Consider the following 20,849-nt stretch of genomic DNA (forward strand, 5'->3'; position numbering starts at 1 on the left):
TGGTATTTTCGACATTTTATGTATATCTAAATTGAATTTAATAACCAAAATGTTTTTTTTCCATTAGTTTTACTAAACAAAAATAGACAAATAATTTAAATTGAAAGCAAATCAAAAAATTAAAATTTAAATTAAGAAAATTCAAAATTTATTTTATTAGAAAACTCAAACTCTAAAAAGATTTTTTTTTCCTAATTGTCCCAAGTTGTTTTTAAGCACATCTATTTCGAGTGTTCACTGTTTTTGGGCCAATTGCACATGATGTATGGTATTATTATGTAAATACAAAAATAAGATGACACAAATAAATTTTTAAATATTATTTTTCTCATTATAATATTAATTGATAACCCATAAGCGAAGCTTTTTTCAAAGGTGCATGATTAATAATTTAGCTACATGTCAGTCCATTAGTGATATAAATAGCCCCCACATATATGACGACTATTGTTTGTTTTTTCCTATGAGAAGCCTATGAGAAGACTTTTGCTGTTCTGACTGTTTTCAATTGTGTTTGGCTTGCGAGAAAGTGAGACAGAAAGAGGAAGAAGTGGGCAGGAAAAATGGCCGGAGGGGGTTTCGCTGTCGACGGCCATGCCGGCAGCTTCAGCGGCAGAATAACGGCATCGGTCGTGATCACATGCATCGTTGCAGCTTCTGGTGGCCTCATTTTTGGCTATGATATTGGGATTTCAGGTACACTTCTCTGTTTCTTTCTTTTGATCTTTCTTTAATTAATTTTCCTTACTTCATTATTCTCTGGGGTATAATCATTTGAATCAATTGTTATAATATAGTACACATCTATTCAAATCAAACCCAAAAACGAAAATGTTCTTTCTCAGTTGTAATAAACATCTATTCTAGTGAGAAAGTGTTTTACATATATGAATAAATACAGTTTCTGTCTATAAAATCCAACGTTACGCTTAATACTAATAGATACATATTACTATCTTCTTAATTTTCTCATTTATGAGTCCCTTTTTGCAGTCATAAAGACATGGGCCTTGTGTATCTATACTTTTCCCGTACATGTGGTCTTAAAACATTTCTTTGTTTCTCATAATCAAAATAATCTTGTTAAAATTGATGTATGTATTATTGATTGATATATGTTGTTATGTTTACAATTCCTATATATAGAAGAGAATGTGGTAGTAGGTGTAGGTGTAGGTGTAGGTGTAGGTGTAGGTGTAGGTGTAGGTGTAGGTGAAGTGGAGGTGGTAGGTGGAGTGGGTGGTAGTGGAGGTGTTAGGTGGAGTGGATGGTATGTTTACATTTTACAATTTATATTTTACATTAACAGCCCCCCTCAAACTCAAGGAGGATAGGTACTAGCCAACTTGAGTTTGGAGAGAGTAACAAAACAGAAAAATAAGCTGACAATTAAAAATGGGATAGGAGACACTGTATGGTTGTGTCAGACCGTTGTAGAAGACACGGTATGGTCGTGTCGGACCGTTGTATCAGACAGTTTACGGGGTCATGTCGGACCGGTTGTAGCAGACAGTTTACGGGGTCATGTCGGACCGTTGTAGTAGACACTGTGTGGTCGTATCAGACCGTTGTAGAAGACAGTTTATGGGGTCATGTTGGACCGTTGTAGCAGACACTGTGTGGTCGTGTCACACCGTTGTAGAAGACAGTTTATGGGGTCATGTTGGACCGTTGTAGCAGGACAGTTAAAAATGGGACAGTTGATGGGGTCATGTCGGACCGTTGTAAAAGACAGTTTACGGGGTCATGTCGGACCGATGTAGCAGCTGATCGGAATCAATGTCAGGACAGTTTATGGGGTCATGTCGGACCGGTGTAGCAGACAGTTTACGGGGTCATGTCGGACCGTTGTAGCAGAGGTTGTGGTGGTGCACCAAGGGGGCGACTTAGGGAGTGCACCATGAGCGACTTATACATGATACTGTGTATAACCCCCCCTCAAACTCAAATAGGTGTGAAGATAAAAACCTATTTGAGGTTGAAAAGGGATTGATAAAGCTGACCGGTGTAGAAGACACTGTATGAGTGTGTATATAGGCTGCCCAAAAGATATACATGGATGTAGATATCGAGCCCTCAAAAGTCGTGCCCTCAAAAGGTGTGCCCAATCTTTCAAAAGGCGTGTCATCAAAAGGCGTGCCCAATTCATCAAAAGGCGTGCCAGATATGATGGCGAGGCACGTGAGTGCCTTGGCTAGCGCGCCCGTGTGTCGGCTGGCGTCAAGTGGCGCGCGATACGCGTGGCTGCCTCGGCTATTTAACCAAGACGGAGGCTGAGGCAGAGGCAGAAGCTGAGACAGAAAAACTGAGAGAAACCTCTGAAAAATAAACTCTTCCTTTGCTGAGAGAGAAACTCGGTAATACGCTGTAACACTCTGTTGCCCAGAAAATGGCTTCGTCTTCCCGTGGGCTGCTCACTCTCTTTCCCGACCTCAATGAGTCAACAAGAGAGAGAATTGGTGCGGTGGCCAGTGAACCTCAACCAAACACCTCTGTGTTTGCTCCGTTGAACTTTCCGATGCGGTCGGTGGAGCAAAAAATGGCGGTGCAAACTGATATTGAGGCCAATCAGTATACTCTGAAGTCATGTGTGGAGACCATGACTGCGGTCACAAACTTGTCGCACCGGCTTCAGAGTAGAACAAATGAGGTGCAGCAGTTAAACGCGCAACTGGCTCTGCTCCAGCGCATGTATAAGGATGCGCGAGCAGAGATAAGTGTACTGAAAGCAGAAAATAAGGAGCTGAAACGGAAGGCCACCGTGATGTTTCGATTTGGAGGTCCGCCATATGCTGCAGTGGAGGAGTATGGGGGAGTGCACGTGCTTGGTGGACAAGGAAACACGGAGGCAACACGGGCAAGGGCCGTCCAGGACGGAGGCAAGAAGAAGAGACCGGCGGCAGAGTAGAGAAAAAAAAAGCCCACTGTTTCGATGTGTGTTGGTTTTTTTTTTTGTTGTTGTTTTGTTTGGTGTAAAATGGTGATCGGGGTGAGCCCCGACATGAATAAAATAAGTTGGTGTGCAGTTCATCTTCTTTCTCTTTGTTTTTTTTTTTTTTTTTTTGTGCAAAGAAAAAATAATGAAAAAAAAAGATGAAAAATAAAGTGAAAGAGAAAGAAATAATAAGAATATATGTGAATAAAATTGAAGAGAAATGGGTGAATGTGAAAGGAATAAAAAATTAAAAGAAATAGATAAAAGAAAATCACGTGGGTGTGTGTTGTTTTTTTTTTTTTTTTTTTTTTTGTGTGTGGTAGAATATAGTATAATAAAAAGAGAGATAAGAGATATATATAAAAGAAAGAAAGTGGGGGAGGGTGGGAAGCAGAAAGTGAAAGGGAGTAAAAGAAATAAATAAATAAAGTGTGTGAGAGAGAATCAAGAAAGCAGAATGGGGTTTGGACTAGGTGCGCAGAGAGAGAGAGAGAGAGAAGAAGTGGGGTGGGTGTGTGTGGGGTTAAATAAATAAAAGAAAAATGGGTGTGAAGTGTAAGGCTCTCTCTTTATCTAAACCGTGTGTGTGAATCTGGAGGGTTCGTCCGGCGGAGGTGGTGGGGATCTGGAGGGTTTCGCCAACGGACATGGCGATGGCGGGGACAGTTCCAGTGCCGGTGGCAGAGATGATGGAAGGCTCTGCTGATGATGATGAAACGGCGATGGAGGTGTTCCCGCTGGAGGAGGCAGAGGAGAGGAGCTCGTTGGGGAGAGCGACGGTGACGGAAATGCCTGAACCGGAGAGGGCTGTGAGGACCTCCGGGTCGGAGTCGTAGAGCTTGACCTGGTTCAGGCCTTGCGACTTGAGGAGTTGAACTACTTGGGATGGTGGTAGTGGATTGTCTGCGATGCGGCCGTAGTTTACTCCGATGGAACCCGTATCGGAAAATGAAGAAGCAATGGGGAAGTGAGAGAGAGGGAGAGAGGTTAAGCTTTGCCATTCTCTGAAACTCACAGAAAGAGATGGGTTTGATCGCCGGTTCGATCAGGTCCGGTTTGAACGAACCAGATGATGATGGGTACGAAGTTTGGAGAGCAGAGAGGGCTATGGGAGATGAGATTTTAATCGATTTGTCGAGGTTGAATTTCATGGCCGCCATTTATGTACTGACCTCGCGTAGCGATGGAGAGAGAGTTGAAGATGCAGCGGAGTGAAGGTATGTGTAGAAAACTTTAGCGGAATTGGTTGAGGTCCGGCGGACGGCTAAGGTGAGGTTGCCGCCCGCCGGTGAAGCGAAAATATTAGGTTCTAAACCTGCTCTGATACCATGTTAAAATTGATGTATGTATTATTGATTGATATATGTTGTTATGTTTACAATTCCTATATATAGAAGAGAATGTGGTAGTAGGTGTAGGTGGTAGGTGGAGTGAAGTGGAGGTGGTAGGTGGAGTGGGTGGTAGTGGAGGTGGTAGGTGGAGTGGATGGTATGTTTACATTTTACAATTTACATTTTACATTAACAAATCTTGAAGTTTTTATGATCGTATAAACAAAAAATGTGAAAATTAATTGTAAATCAACAAAGTGAGTGAAAACTGTGGTATAAATCAGTAGAGTATACATCTCGTGTAACTCAGTCTCACTTGCACCCTATTCATTTATTATTAATTTTCTCGTTCTTCATTCATTTAACGTTTTTTTAGTTTTGGATTAATAAATGTTAGTGTATCAATTGATAATGTGACATAATTTAAAATTTTTTAATATTTATAATTTGTATAATAAGTAAGGTCAATAATAATGTTATAACTAATATTGATACACTAATTAATATGTAACCCCACTCTTTTTAAAATTTTTGCTAACATCTTTAAGCAGGGTCACTTGGCGCTTGTTTGAAGAGTAAATTATGAATACATAAAATCACACACTAACACTTTGTTTGGGAGTATGCTTTTAGATATTTTTTAATTTTTTATAAAAAGATATGTAGAAAATAGAGAGAGTAATATGTCAATTTATAATGATTTTTTAATTTTTTAATTAAAATATGTAATTGAGAAATGAGACCTAATCACACGTAAGAAGTAAGTCTGAACATGTCATTAAAACAAATTGTGCTTATAACATTAGAGTTTACTATTCACCTCAAGTCCCTTAATTACTAAATTACTCCTACGAGTTGATTGATAAGAGTCAGAATTTAAAAAGGCACTCTACACTGAGCCCAGTACTAGAAGTGGAGTCAATAACCTCTCAGATGCTGTTGTTGACTCTTAGATGAAGTATTGTGTCCGTCCAGTTAAACAACACCACGTATGACCAACCACTCTACCAATTTGCGCATGGCCAGTTGGTAAGATTCCAATTTGTTTGATAAAAAATAAAAAAAATTCCAATTTGTTTAAGCAACTGCGGTCAACAAGGGTAGTAGAATCCCAAAAAAATAAAATATTTTATTTTTTATATTTTTATAGTTAGATGGTTGAATGTGTTTGCGTGTACCTCAACAAATTCTAAAACTCTACTTTAAAAAAATAAAAAATAATTCCAAAATTTTAAAGTTATATAAAAAAAAATAATTATGTATATATATAGTTTTTATTCATACATTATATATATATGGAATAGCGTCACAGTCTGATTAGGGTTGTTTTGGAAAGATATTTAAAAGTCAACTTTTTAACTTTTTTTTAATTTTTTTTTGAAAAAAACGTGTAAAAATGCATCACAGTATAATTAGGGTTGTTTTGGAAAGATGTTTAAAAGTTGACTTTTTGACCTTTTTATTTTTTTAAAAAAAAAAAACGTGTAAAAGTTGTAAGAGATAATGTGACCCAAAATTTGTGAGTTTTTGCACAAGCTCATTTTGAGTCTTTTTTTAATAATTTGAATTGTTCATATTATATGGTTTGTCGAGTATATCATTCATATAAAAACTTAAATTAATCAGACATTCATAAGTCCATGATCGGTTCTAATTGTTTTTAAAAAATTATAAAAACAATGTTAATTGTTTAATTTTTTAAAAACAAATGTTATCTTATTTTAGAGTTATAAATTTTTAATCAATTTAATTTTTTATATAAATAATTTACTCAACAAATCTTATAATATGATTGATTTGAATTATTAAAAAAAATTCAAGACAGGCCTCCACCGGAGTCATAACAGCATCCCCATTTCAAGGGGATTGTACGTAATGTATTCTTAATTGATATAATTGCAAATATATTAAATTTAAATTGAAATACAAATGATCTTGGACTAACCCCTCGAAAACGATACATACATAAAAATATATATATCAACGCGACTAGTCAATGAAATGGTTGAGATATATATCAACACATACTTGTTGCCAGCTTTGTATGAATCATATGCTTTCTCATGGGATTTTTTTATTCAAAGATGAAAGAGCTTGAAGTCTAATAATGGCACCCCATTTGGATGTAGCAAAATCAATAAATGCTAGATTTAACTTCAAATAGAAAATAGAAAATGACAAATAAAAAAAAAAAGCATATTCAAAAAATAATGCCAAGGAAATTATTACAAATCCATGTAGGTGGCCCAATAAACTCAGTGATCTTTGTTTGTGATAGTAAAAATGTCAAAAATTCAGAATTCGAATATATAGATTGACTGTAACCTTTTTATTATAATTAATTTATTAAACTTTTAAAATTTTAGCGTATGACAAGAATAAAAAATAAAAAAATTAACATAAATCCTCTGTTCTTTTTGATGTTCCCCTTTGATTTCTAAGACACCGTTTGGGAAGGAATTTTGTGGGTTTTTTTGGTTATTTTAGTCACAAAAGACAAAATAAGCTATTTAGTCACAACAAACAAAGCATCACATCCAATCCATAATCATTACATTCTTTTCTCACAAAAAAAGTTTAAAAAGTCAAAAAGTCCTTCCCAAACCAAGCTTTTTAACCCAGACTAAAATAGTCAAAAAAAATCAAAAAGTTAAAAAATCAATCCACTTTCCAAACCAACCCTAATTGAGTTTGTTACCCATTATAAATATTGATTATTATTATATTAAAAATTATAATCTTTAAAATTAATAAAGCATGGAAAGTAACACCAATAAATAAATAGAAGATTTATCACCTAGCAACACAATTATTATCACCTAGCAACTGTATCATTACAAACACTCATCATCCAATCGAATTCTCCAAATTACCCCTCAAGTGGACAATGGTCAAATAGATTACAGGTTCAGTCATGATACATTCCTTTGAAAGGGAATATTAAATCAGCTTTAACGAGTTAAAAATTCAAAAAATAAAAAATAAAAAATTCCCACATCATGGGGGGCAGTTAAGTAAACCTCCCCTAAAGCTTCATATTTAAAAGCTCCCAAACATTTTTATTGCATGTTAGACCAAGGGCGAAAAAGATACTCAGATTCCATTTTTATGGTACAAAATTTGGATTCCCACTGAAAAATAAAATTTCACTACAGGGGCAAAATAGATATTTTTACAATTGAAAATCACTGTTCATTTCACCGAAAACACTGTTTACATAGCATCGGTGCTTTATGTATGGAAAAATGATTTTGAGCTCTAATTGTAGAGCTTTAGGAAAGCTGTAAAGAGGTGAGTTTTACTTGTGATATGGTGTGTATGTCTTGTTTTTTTTTGTTTTTGTTTTTTTTATTGTCACATTATTAGAGTTGAAATTAAAGTTTTAAAATTAGAGTTCTATATCATTGTTCTTATGTATATTGTATAGGGCAGGCTTTTCTCCTGTCTGAGATCGAATTGAAGTGTGTTGTGTTGAGGATCGGGGGCACACCAGGGAACTCAAACAAGCAATAACACACAAGTTTTAACGTGGTTCGGCAAGTCGCCTACGTCCACGGGCAGCGGATTCACTATATTGAACAAAATGGTGAATTACAACACTCTCTGTAATTCTCTCTCTCTTTGCTCTCAACTCACACCTCTCAGCTCCACATCTGATATCTATATCCTCTCCCTCCCGTCTCTATTTATACACAAAGGAGTAGGTGGGAGAGCCCTCATTCTTTGACTTTTGACATGGTTGGTGGCCTTCCATTGTTGACATGAGGTTGGTGGCCTTCCATTGTTGACATGAGGATCACCCCTTTCACATGGGGTGTCCTCCAGAATCTGTAGCCAATTCAACAAATCTCCACCTTGGCGAGGATTCTCTTATCCAACATAGTGATCGATCAACACTGCCATGCACCCGAAGGTGCTCAGTTCCGAGAGATGTTGACCAAGTCCAAACAATGTTGGAACTTGATCCCAGAAACTACCTTTGTGAGCATATCGGCCGGATTATCTGCAGTACCAATCTTTTGAAGCAGAATATCCCCTTCATTCACAATTTCTCGGATGAAATGGAAACGGACATCAATGTGCTTGGTGCGGGCATGATGAACCTGGTTCTTTGCCAAACAAATGGCACTCTGACTGTCACAAAACACCTCAACGTGCTTCTGAACAATTCCCAAGTCTTTAATCAACCCATGTAGCCAAATAGCTTCCTTAAAGGCTTCCGTTACTGCCATGTACTCTGCCTCTGTAGTAGACAAAGCCACCGTTGACTGAAGCGTTGACCTCCAACTTACCGGCCCTTTAGCAAGCGTAAATAAATACCCTGTTGTTGACCGGCGTTTGTCTAAGTCACCAGCATAATCTGAGTCCACATATCCTTCCAAATTCTGCCCGAGTCGGTTATCTCTCTCGAACTTCAATCCCAGATTGACCGTGCCATGTATGTACCTTAGGATCCATTTCACTGCCTGCCAGTGATCTTTTCCTGGATCATGCATATACCTGCTTACCATACTCACAGCATGCGAGATGTCAGGCCGTGTACAAACCATAGCATACATTAATGCACCAACTGCATTTGCATATGGAACCTGTGCCATATGCTTCCGTTCTTCTTCTGTGCGTGGAGACAACGAGGCACTAAGCTTGAAATGAGAGGCCAATGGTGTACTTACAGCTTTGGTTTTCCCATTGATGCCAAATCTGTCTAACACCTTTTTCAGATACTGGGTTTGTGTCAGACAAACCGTGCCCTTCTTCCTGTCTCTCTTGATCTCCATGCCAAGAACTTTCTTTGCTTCTCCCAAATCCTTCATTTCAAACTCCCTTGCTAACTGTGCCTTGAGTTTGTCAATCTCCACCTTGCTCGTAGATGCAATCAGCATATCATCTACATATAAGAGCAAATAGATGAAGGAACCGTCGGGAAGCTTACGGAAATATACACAATGATCAAATTGACTTCTTGTGTATTCTGTCTCCATCATGAACCGATCAAATCGCTTGTACCACTGTCTCGGGGATTGCTTCAATCCGTACAACGATTTGTTCAGCTTACAGGCCCAATTCTCTTTTCCAGCAATTTTGAAACCATCTGGCTGGGACATGTATATTTCCTCTTCAAGATCTCCATGTAAGAAGGCAGTTTTGACGTCGAGTTGGGCGAGCTCGAGATCAAACTGTGCAACCAAAGCTAACAAGATGCGAATAGACGTGTGCTTCACAACAGGTGAGAATACCTCATTGTAGTCTATTCCTTCCTTCTGAGCATAGCCTTTAGCTACCAATCTAGCTTTGAATCTGATGTTGTCTCTGCCTGGAATGCCTTCCTTCTTGGTGTAAACCCACTTACACCCAATTGCTTTCTTGCCTTTTGGAAGTTGCACCAACTCCCAAGTCTGGTTCTTGTGAAGTGACCCGATCTCTTCATCCATAGCCTCCTTCCATTTGACACTTTCTACATTATGCACGGCTTCTTTGAAAGTGCAAGGAATATTGTCTTCAATGATTGGAAGTGCATAGGCTACCATATCGGTCATCCAACTGGGTTTCTTAGTCACCCTTTTCCCTTTCCTGATTGCAATGGGTTCTGATTGATGCGGAGCCTCTGGATCTTCATTTTCATCTGAACTCTCTTCAGAGCTATCCTCTGAGACTTCTTCAGGATGGTTGATTGGCTGACTAGTCTTTGTTGGAGTCTCAAACTCCACCTGCACTGACTTCTTCAATGCTTCCTCATTCTGTTGAGGATCTGATTGCTTCAGCATTACAGACTCATCAAAGGTAACGTCTCTTCTGATGAGAACTTTCTTTGATTCAGGGCACCACAGTCTGTATCCCTTGACACCGTCACCGAAGCCCAATAAGATGGCTTTCTTGGCTCTTGGATCCAACTTAGATTCTGTAACATGAAAATATGCTGGACATCCAAAGATACGTAACTGATCATAATCAGTATCTGGGACTCCTGACCATACCTCCATGGGAGTCTTCCCATCTAATACTGCAGTAGGTAGTCTGTTGACAAGATGACGAGCATAGTTCAATGCCTCGCCCCAAAATGCCTTGCTCAATCCAGACTGTGACAGCATACACCGGACTTTCTCCACCAAAGTGCGGTTCATGCGTTCTGCAACTCCATTCTGCTGCGGTGTTCCAGGAACTGTGAAATGTCTCACTATCCCTGCATTCTGGCAAACCTCAAAGAAGGGATCTGATGTATATTCTCCACCATTGTCAGATCTGAGCTTCTTGATCCGTCTGCCTGTCTGGGTCTCAATCATCTTCTTCCACGTAAGAAAGATGTTTAAGACTTCATCTTTGTGTTTCATTGTATAAATCCAAACTCTTCTAGAGAAATCATCAATGAACGACACAAAGTAGTGTTTACCTCCCAACGAAGCAGTCTTGGAAGGACCCCATACGTCGGTGTGGACGTAGTCTAGAATCCCTTTGGTACGGTGAATTGCAGTACCAAACTTGATTCTTGTTTGCTTGCCCAATACACAATGCTTGCAGAACTCAAGCTTCCCCGTCTTGGCGCCTTTCAACAGGCCTTGCTTTACCAATCCTTGTAAAGCCTTCTCACCGACATGCCCTAGGCGCATGTGCCAAAGTTTGGAAGTGTCTGATGCATCATCTTCTGAGCTGGAACTGGTGGAGACAGCCACTCTCCCTGTGACTGTAGAGCCATCTAGGAAATATAAATTTCCCTGTCGAGTACCCTTCATTACAACCAATGCTCCTCGAACAACTTTAAGGACTCCACCTTCCATGGTTATTCTGTAACCTTTGGAGTCTAAAACTCCCACTGAGATGAGATTCTTGGTTAGATCTGGTACATACCGTACATCTTCAAGAATTCTGATTGTTCCATCATGGCTCTTCAGTTTAATTGTTCCAATCCCCTTTGTCTGGCAAGCTTGGTCGTTGCCCATCAGCACAACTCCTCCATCGAACTCTCGTAAGCTCGAGAACCACTGCTTGTTAGGACACATATGGAATGAACATCCGGAATCTATTATCCATTCATCCGACTGGCCATATGATGAAACTGTGAAGGCTCCTCCTTCATCATTATCTCCATCTCGTGCAATATTCACCTTCTCTTCTGTCTTGTCTTTATTTGGACAATCTTTTGCCCAATGCCCCTTCTGGCGACAAGCTGCACACTCGTCTTTTGCAAGACGTCTTTTGTCTGAAGGTTTCCCCCTGGATTTTGAGCGAGACTTTCCTCGCCCTGTATTTCTTCTGTTATTTGTTCTGCCTCTGACTGTTAATGCCTCGGATGTTGAGTCCCTGTTTGCAGACTTATCTTTCCTTCTGAACTCATTGTTCACCAAGGCGTTTGCAACATCAATATACTTGATCTTCTCTTTACCGTACAGTAAAGTAGTAGTGAGATGATCATACGAGTCAGGCAAGGAATTTAACAATAACAGTGCTTTATCTTCATCACCAACATGATCATCCAAATTCTTCAAATCCGTAATAATTTTGTTGAAGTTATTTAGGTGTTCGTTCATCGAAATACCTTTAACGTAGTCGAAACGAAACAACCTCTTCCTCAAGTAGAGCCGGTTCTCAATGCTCTTTGTCATGAACTTATCTTCCAGCGCCTTCCAAAGCTTCTTCGCAATATCATATTCTGTAAAGGCATACTTCTCCTCTTTTGCAAGGCAAAGTCGGATGGAACTACAGGCCAGGAGATTCACCCTCTCCCATTCTATCTCGTTCATGTCATCTGGTTTGTCTCCCAGAGTGAAGTGCAGGTTCATTTGGACAAGCATATCCTTAACTTCGCATCTCCACATGCCGAAGTTGCTGCTTCCATCGAACTTCTCTACCTCGAACTTGGCATGGGACACCGGGGTCCAATGCCTAGAAGTGCTTGTACTGGCTGGATTACTTACGGACTCGGATGCTCTAGATTCTGCCATTTTTTAGAAACTTCAATTCAAAAAACTGACCGTACAGATGTGTCCGGAATACTCCAAATAGTTGGGAAGCACTATTGGATCGTCAAAAACGGACTCCGAATGGCTCCGATCTGGCAAAAATACTTTGGACGGGTCAGATCTGCGGAATCTGGTGCGCTGAGATGCACCGGATAATTTCTCCCGTCAACGGCTGGTCAACGGCTCGGTCAACGGCGCAGGCGGCGCGGTCAACGGAGGATCGGCGGCGCGGTCAACGGCTTGACGGCTGGTCAACGCGGCTGGTCAGCGGCTCAGGCTGACTGGGCTGACACGTGGCTGACACGTGGCTGACACGTGGCCTGACTGTCGGACGCGTGGCGATGACGTGGCGGATGACGTGGCGATGACGCGGCACTGACGTGGCGCCACGTGGCTCGTCTTCTCCCTGGAGACGCGCGTGTGGAGCGTGGATGCGACTGGGATCACGCGCCGGTTGCCTGAACGGCGCGTGGTGGCGCGTGGTGCGACTGGGGCTGACGCGCTTTGTTCAGAGAGCGCGTGAGGGCGCGTGTGAAGGCTTCTGGGCTCTGTTTTTGCTGTTTTGGACTCCTCTCGGGGAGTTCTTCCTCCTGGTATGGTCAAAAGTGGATTTTGAGCACTTCGAAATCTGGGCACTTTCGGGAAAAATTCGATTTTTCGCAACCCGAGCTCTGATACCAATTGTTGAGGATCGGGGGCACACCAGGGAACTCAAACAAGCAATAACACACAAGTTTTAACGTGGTTCGGCAAGTCGCCTACGTCCACGGGCAGCGGATTCACTATATTGAACAAAATGGTGAATTACAACACTCTCTGTAATTCTCTCTCTCTTTGCTCTCAACTCACACCTCTCAGCTCCACATCTGATATCTATATCCTCTCCCTCCCGTCTCTATTTATACACAAAGGAGTAGGTGGGAGAGCCCTCATTCTTTGACTTTTGACATGGTTGGTGGCCTTCCATTGTTGACATGAGGTTGGTGGCCTTCCATTGTTGACATGAGGATCACCCCTTTCACATGGGGTGTCCTCCAGAATCTGTAGCCAATTCAACATGTTGTTAGGTCAGTAGGCGTTTATCACAGGTTCTGTTTCGATAATTCAAATTATTTAATACGTAAAACTCGTCAAGTACCTTATTTTTATAAAAAATTGCCTTAATCAGATATTAATAGTCACTTGATCAAATTATATTTTTATTAACGGTAAATATAATTTTCAAAATAAATTATTGACAGAAATCAAATCTGGTCAAGTAATTATCGATGTTCAATCAATATGATATTTTGCAAATATAAAATATTTGACAAATTTTATATATTATACGATTTAAATCAATAAAATAAAACTTATAGGAAGTTTCATCGTCTCAAACGGTACGATGCTGTCCACTCTGTAGATTGGAAAGAATCTGATCTCATAGTGGATACACTTTAAAAAAATTCTAAAAGATTCATTTCAAACATGTTTTGTTGTTTTACGGAAATTGTGGTTCTCCATTGTACATCATTTAGTTTTTTTAATAAGGAAGCAGCTTGTCCCAGTCTGAGATCATATTAGACAAATTATTTGACTTATGAGGACTTATCATAGGTTTTGTTTTGATAATCCGAATCATTTAATATGTAGAACTCGTCAAGTACTATATGCATGTAAAAAATTACGTTGATTGGATATCAATAGCTATCTCATCGAATTAGTTTTTTGTCAATCGTTAATTTGTTCACCATTTATTTATTTTTATACAAAACTGATTTAATTACATAACTATTGATATCCGATTAACATAATTTTTACAAATATATAATACTAGATAAATTTTATACATTAACAATTCAAATTATCAAAACAAAAATACTTCACAGCCGAACAGCACCGCCAGTCCGATCAGGAGGCATACTGCTCCCTTTTCAAAAGCTATTTTGAAATGACATAATATGTTTTCCTCTCAGAAAGCAGAGAATCTATGTATGATATTTTCAAATATGTGTGTGATATTTTCCATTCAATTTATGGAGGATTTCAAGAATATAATGCTACTTGTAAAAATAAAATAAAATAGAGAGAATAAATATAATTTTTGTAATTTGGGAAGTATTTTAAGGTACTTGATATTAAAATTTTATAAGATAAAAGATATATAATATTTTAATAGTAGTTAAGGTCCTTTAACATTTTCGCAGAGAAAAGAGAAATTTCGCTTGACTCAAAAAATTTTTGGTCCCGATATAGAGAAATTTCAATTTTCACAGAAAAATTTTAAAATTTTAAAAATTTTCTAATATGATCATAAAAAAATTTCATTGAGGATCTTAGCTAATAAAAAAATATATATATCTTGGAACTTTTTTACTACACAAAGTTGGACGGTGATGTTTAACTAATTTTTCCTTTTATTTGTATCAATTTTATCTTTAATTTTTTAGATTATGTCAATTTAATTCAATTAACAACATCTGTTAAGAAATCAAATATAAAATTAAGGACAAAATATTTCATTCAAAAGAAATTTGACCATTTCAAATTAGATGCTAACTTCCCAATTATTTTGACGGGATTGAATAAATAATTTTACACTTGATTTCGGTTCTATTTGTAAATAAGTAATATTAATTAGATTAAATTAACACAATATGAAAAATTAATAATAAAAATCAATGTAATTAGAATTATAGACCCGTGCGGTAGACACAGCCCCCACTATTGTGCTGCCATATGGATCCATTTCAAGAACTATTTCAATAATCGAAACTGTTCACCTTTTGGAGTACATACCTACAAAAACTCAAGTTAATCAGATATCGTTAACTATTTCATCGAATTGCATTTTTATCGACAAAAATAAATGACAAATGTAATTTGAAGTATAAAATTGAATACAAATGTAAGTTGATGAAAGGATTAACGATATTCAATCAATTTAATTTTTTGTAAGTATATTCTCTTTCATGTGTTCTAAAAACTAAACGTTTTTTGACTGTACAATAGTAGTTGTTATACCCCCCACACAACCACCACCCCATCTCACCCAAAAACACAAGCTGTAAAGACTAGGAGAATAATTTATCCAAAAATAGATCTAGGCAACATTTTGATTTTTCTATACTTTTCTATTCATGTAGCGATCAGCAGAACTAGCCAGAAAAACAAGGGTTGAGTAGGAACTATGGAATGGCCAATTTAGAGCACCATGTGAAATTAATTGGTCCAAAACAATGGTGAATCAAACAAGATGAGAATTTCATGTTGCATCATGGTACTACCAAAAACTAATTCCTCATTAAAACTAAACGTTTTTCTACATGTACTGTCTAATATTACAGGGGGTGTAACAACAATGCGACCATTTCTCCGTAAATTCTTCCCGTCAATACTGAAGAAGGCTGCCGAGGCCAAAACAAACGTGTATTGCGTGTATGACAGCCAGGTTTTGACAGCATTCACATCGTCCCTTTACTTAGCCGGGTTGGCGGCCTCCCTTGTGGCTAGTCGCATCACGGCCGCCTTGGGCCGGAGAAACATCATGGTGATGGGTGGTTGCACCTTCCTTGTTGGTGCTGCCATCAATGGTGGTGCTGAGAATATTGCTATGCTAATCGTAGGTCGTCTGTTGCTCGGTTTTGGTGTTGGTTTCACAAATCAGGTAAACTTCTCCCTTGGTTATGTTGACAATTCTCTATCTGTAAACATCATTATGATTAAATATTATTTAAAAAATATTTTCTATAAAATAATAAATTTATATTCTAGTATTTAGAGTCACATCAAGTTCTTTAAATTTATAGTCAAATTATAGTTAAAAAAGATATTTCACTATTTTAGCTAGTCACCTCTTTAGTACTTACGGCATCAAACTCTCTATTCTAACTTAACTTTATTAAAATATTATTTTCTTATTATATTTATTATTCTTTTTTTTAAATTAAATTAATGAGTTACCAACCAAATAATTCTTAAAAAATGAAAAATAAAATAAAATAAATAATAATTTGGCCGCTGACTGGCCAAACTTCTGGGCGGACATCCGGTAACACTAATCTCCGTGTTGTAGCGATGAACAGTACATCGCTTGTTGTAGCGAAGTACTATAGCACTCATATATTAGCGATGAACAGTAACGAGACTAATGCAGTCCATTTTTTATAAACAGTATCACTAATTTAGCTAAAAAATAATTTTAGCTAGTTTGATGCTGATGCTCTTACACGGTTTTTAATTGGAACCCACTAAATTACGTGGTAATTTCGTTGGGCATTTTTATAAAAAATATTAGAGATTCTAAAAATTTTATCAAATGTCTCGTATGGATATAAGACTTACACCATGTAAGTCTCATGGGACATTTGGTAAAAATTTTAGAATCTCTAACATTGCTCCATTTTTATATCTACAACTAATATTCTCTTCTAAATATTCTTCTATGGCAGAACCTTAATACAAAATAATAGTAAAAAAAGATTATTGATTAAGTGAATCCCTTAAATTGAGGTAAAGAAAATACTAAGAACAATAATTTTTACATATTCTATACCGTATTTTATATATATATATCACAAATAAAATATATCTAATAATTAATATTCTCTCTTGTAAATATATGATATTATATATATATATATATATATATAGATATATTATAATAAAAGTTTATAAACGTAAAATAGTCTACATAATAATTTTAATATAAAAAAAAGACCTATTAGAATAAAAGCTGAAATATATAGGACTTGATGGGATATTAAAAATTTTTAGCGTAAATTACACTGACACCCCCTTAAGCTTTATGTTTATTATAGTTTTTCCTCTCACATTTGGAAAATTACACTGACTCTCTTATTAATTTAATTTTATGTATAATGATCATTACGGTGAGGGGGAACTGTTATGAAACTTTAAACCTTAGGGGACAATCTGTAATGAAACTTTAAACCTCATGGAGAGGAATGTAATTTTCAAAAGGTGAGGAGGGAACTGTAATGAATATAAATCTCAGGAGATGTCAATATAATTTACCTAAAATTTTATGAAGTTATGAGATTATAAATGAGATTTATAAATCTCCGTTATTATTTTTATTTAGCAATAATAGTAAGAACTAAAATGTAAAATCAATTGTTGGCATATTTACAAAAAGAAAATATTTGGGACCCCTATAAAAAAAAGACTCCCATGACTTTCACTGATACATTGATCATTGATGTGTTTGAATTTTTTTTTAGAGTAATATCTGACAATAATATAAATAATTCAAATCATTTTAAAAATTATGAAGATTATATATATTGTGAGAGTCCCTATCATTACCGTTTACCAAAAAACCATTCTCTAACTTTGGAGAAACATGTTACCAATGAAGGCAACTCCTGTATACCTTTCCGAAATGGCACCATCCAAATGGCGCGGCGCCTTCAACACCGGCTTCCAATTCTTCATCGGTATCGGCGTTGTCACCGCCAACTGCCTAAACTACGGCACAGCTCGGCTCAGCTACGGCTGGCGTCTCTCCCTTGGCCTCGCCGTCATCCCCGCCGCCATCATGACAGTGGGTGCACTCCTCATCACGGACACCCCGAGCAGCCTCGTGGAGCGCGGGAAGCTAGACCAAGCCAAACAATCCCTGAGGAAAGTCCGAGGAGTCGAGACCGACATCGAGCCAGAGCTAGGCGATCTTGTGAAGTCGAGCGAAATGGCTAAAGCAGCCAATCAAGAACCGTTTGTGACGATATTTGAGAGGCAATATAGGCCTCACCTGGTGATGTCTATTGCTATACCGTTTTTTCAACAGGTTACTGGGATTAATATCATAGCCTTTTACGCGCCGGTTCTGTTTCAGTCAGTGGGGTTTGGAAATGACTCGGCTTTAATAGCGGCTATTATATTGGGCTTAGTTAACCTTGGCTCCATCCTTGTGTCTACTGTGGTTGTTGATCGGTTCGGTCGTAGATTTTTGTTCTTGCAGGGTGGCATTCAAATGTTCGTCTGTCAGGTATGTGTGGGTGTTTGGGATTTATTTATTTATTTTTTTTAGTAATATTATGAATTTAAATTTAATTATGCAAAAATTATTTAGAATGCTTATTTTATGGTTTAGATTTATTTTGACCTCATACTATATAAATGTAATTCCTGTCACACAATCTTCCACTTAAAAAAATCTAAATAGTTAAGTTTGGGACTCTAGACTTTTTCTTATTTTTTTGGTAGTTTATTTTTGCTTTTACTGAATTTTTTTATTTTTTTTAAAAATGTTTTAGGTTTCTAAATTTTACTGGAAGAGACAAATTAACAAATTTAAAAAAAAAAAAATAGAAATAACAAAAGTAAATAAAAAAGTAGACATTTTTTTGGCTTTTTTAATTTTTTTTACATTTTAAATTATTCTACATAGGACGTATCAAAAAAGTTTAATTTTTAATTTAATTTTTTTTATTTTTTAAATGTGGCTTGTTTTGAAGTTCCAAACAGCTTAAAGCTAGTGGTATAGGTGGTTGGTTTACTTGCAAAAAATTAAAAAAAAAAATAAATAAATAAAAAAAAGGAAAGAAAGAAAGAAAGAAAAAAGGCTGTTGCTTTACTTAGAATTGGGCCTTGTCTTGGTTTCGTGGGCCTCGAGGAGGATAGTCTTGGACTTTTTTTGAAATAGTTTTTGGGTCAGGGCTGAGCCTTCTGATTATATAATATATGTGAATGGAAACAAATTTTATAAAATCTTATCAATTTATACATATACATATATATGCTATGTTTCTTTCTCGAAAGATTTATTAGAAAATCATTTTTCAAGTGTTTGTATTCTAATTAATTCATAAAATATTCTTATATTCCAATAAGTCTTATTATTTGAATATTTGATCTACTAAATCCTAATTTTCATATTTAAAATATTTTATTGACATTTCTACATTTACAAATATTTTATGAACACTTAGCAATTTGGTGATGTGAACATTCATATTTTACAATGTGAATATTCACATCGATATGTTAACATTCACATTGATGGTGTGAACATTCACATTAACAGTATGAACATTCACATCATGGAATATTTACACTGTGAATATTATTAGGGGTATTTTGGTAACTATGTCACCCATATGACTTATTAGAATATAAGAAAAAAATATGAATTAGAACATAAGTAAATAAAAAGAGATTTATGAAAAATGTCCCTTCTTTCTTTGTATGATTTTTATGTTTGTAATAGAACTGTCGTAACTACTATCTTTGTTTGTCTTCTTTCAATATATATTTTCCGATCAAAAAAATAAATAAAAATTTTGTTGAACTGATTCATTTTGTGATGGCATATATGTGAAGGTTGCCCTCGCTTGCATCCTAGCCGTAGAAACCGGTCTAACCGGAACAAAAAACCTCTCCAAGGGCAGCGCCATAATTGTGCTAGTCCTAATGTGCATCTATGCAGCCGGTTTTGGTTGGTCATGGGGACCTCTAAGCTGGCTCATTCCCAGTGAAATCTTCCCCATGAAAATCCGAACCACAGGTCAAAGCATCAGCGTCGCAATCAATTTCGCCACCACTTTCGTGTTGTCCCAAACTTTCTTGGCCATGCTATGTCACTTCAAATTCGGCGCTTTTCTTTTCTACGCTGGCTGGATCGCCGTAATGACAATTTTTGTTCTACTTTTTGTGCCGGAAACTAAAGGGATTCCTATGAATTCGATGTATGCCGTTTGGGAGAAGCATTGGTACTGGAGTAGATTTGTCAAGGCTCAGTTCTAGTTGTTATTGTTATTCTTATTGAATATGACTTGAATTTTTCTAAATTATTGGAAACAAAAAAATCGAATTTGTGGATTAAGATATATAAAAACTCCTTTGTATGTGTACAATGTTTTGACCATGATACCATGTCAGTCCATGTAATCGAAATTTAGGCACTTGTGAAATTTACTTTCATGATATGGTTGAATTCATTTTTATCAATAACACACACAAAGAATGCAGTGATGTTTCGCCAAATGTTCACATTTATAAGTACAAATGTTTCGTAAGATATCCGTACATTCTGTGCGTATAAATTTTTTGTGCACATCGTGCTATTAATTAGGAACTTTTCAAGATACTCATCATTTAATAGTCAACCAAACCCTAAACAATTGACAGGAAAATGAAATTGACATCAACAAAGCCTTTGTTGAGACTAACTTTCAAAAAATAAAAATAGAAAACAAAAACACTAAAACACAACCAAATAGAATCTCATTGATAACTTGTGAATTGATAGATTTCATTTTCTTTACCAATCATAAAAGAAAGTATCACCTTAACCAGTTTGGGATTGCTGCTGTGCATGGTGCGCAACAACTGTTGCGCACTTTATTGGGTCCATTTCAAGGCCTAATTCGATAATCTAAACTGTCCACATTTTAGAAGGTATCGAGTAGAATATACCTGTAAAAATCGGATATTGTTAACTCTTTCATCAAATCGCATTTGCATTAGGTTTTATATTTCAAATTACATTTATCTTTTTTCTTTAAATATAAATGTGATTTGATGAAAATGCCAGCGATATCTGATTGATGTGAGTTTTTACAGGTATATTATGCTCGATACCTTGTAAAATGTGAACGATTTAAATTATCGAATTAGACCTTGATA

General features: G+C 36.8%; 1 protein-coding gene across 1 annotated transcript; it reads left to right on the forward strand.

Moving 5' to 3' along the window:
* Window positions 1–371: 371 nt before the first annotated feature.
* LOC114287420 (Major facilitator superfamily protein) lies at window positions 372–20,207 on the forward strand. Its single transcript, XM_028230758.2, has 4 exons — window positions 372–696; window positions 15,548–15,867; window positions 17,581–18,210; window positions 19,545–20,207. The coding sequence occupies exons 1-4, from the start codon at window positions 564–566 to the stop codon at window positions 19,965–19,967; spliced, it is 1,506 nt and encodes a 501-aa protein (XP_028086559.2). The 5' UTR covers window positions 372–563; the 3' UTR covers window positions 19,968–20,207.
* Window positions 20,208–20,849: the final 642 nt, after the last annotated feature.

The sequence above is a fragment of the Camellia sinensis genome, chromosome 3 (genome assembly GCF_055761805.1).
Source record: "Camellia sinensis isolate YWXY chromosome 3, ASM5576180v1, whole genome shotgun sequence".
NCBI lineage: Eukaryota > Viridiplantae > Streptophyta > Magnoliopsida > Ericales > Theaceae > Camellia > Camellia sinensis.

What these genes read in the sequence shown, in the direction of transcription:
- LOC114287420 (XM_028230758.2), top strand. Translation starts at nt 564, where the DNA reads ATGGCCGGAGGGGGTTTCGCTGTCGACGGCCATGCCGGCAGCTTCAGC. An exon ending in CTATGATATTGGGATTTCAG is followed by an intron (nt 697 to 15,547) that starts GTACACTTCTCT and finishes CTAATATTACAG; the next exon opens with GGGGTGTAACAACAATGCGA. An exon ending in GTGTTGGTTTCACAAATCAG is followed by an intron (nt 15,868 to 17,580) that starts GTAAACTTCTCC and finishes TTACCAATGAAG; the next exon opens with GCAACTCCTGTATACCTTTC.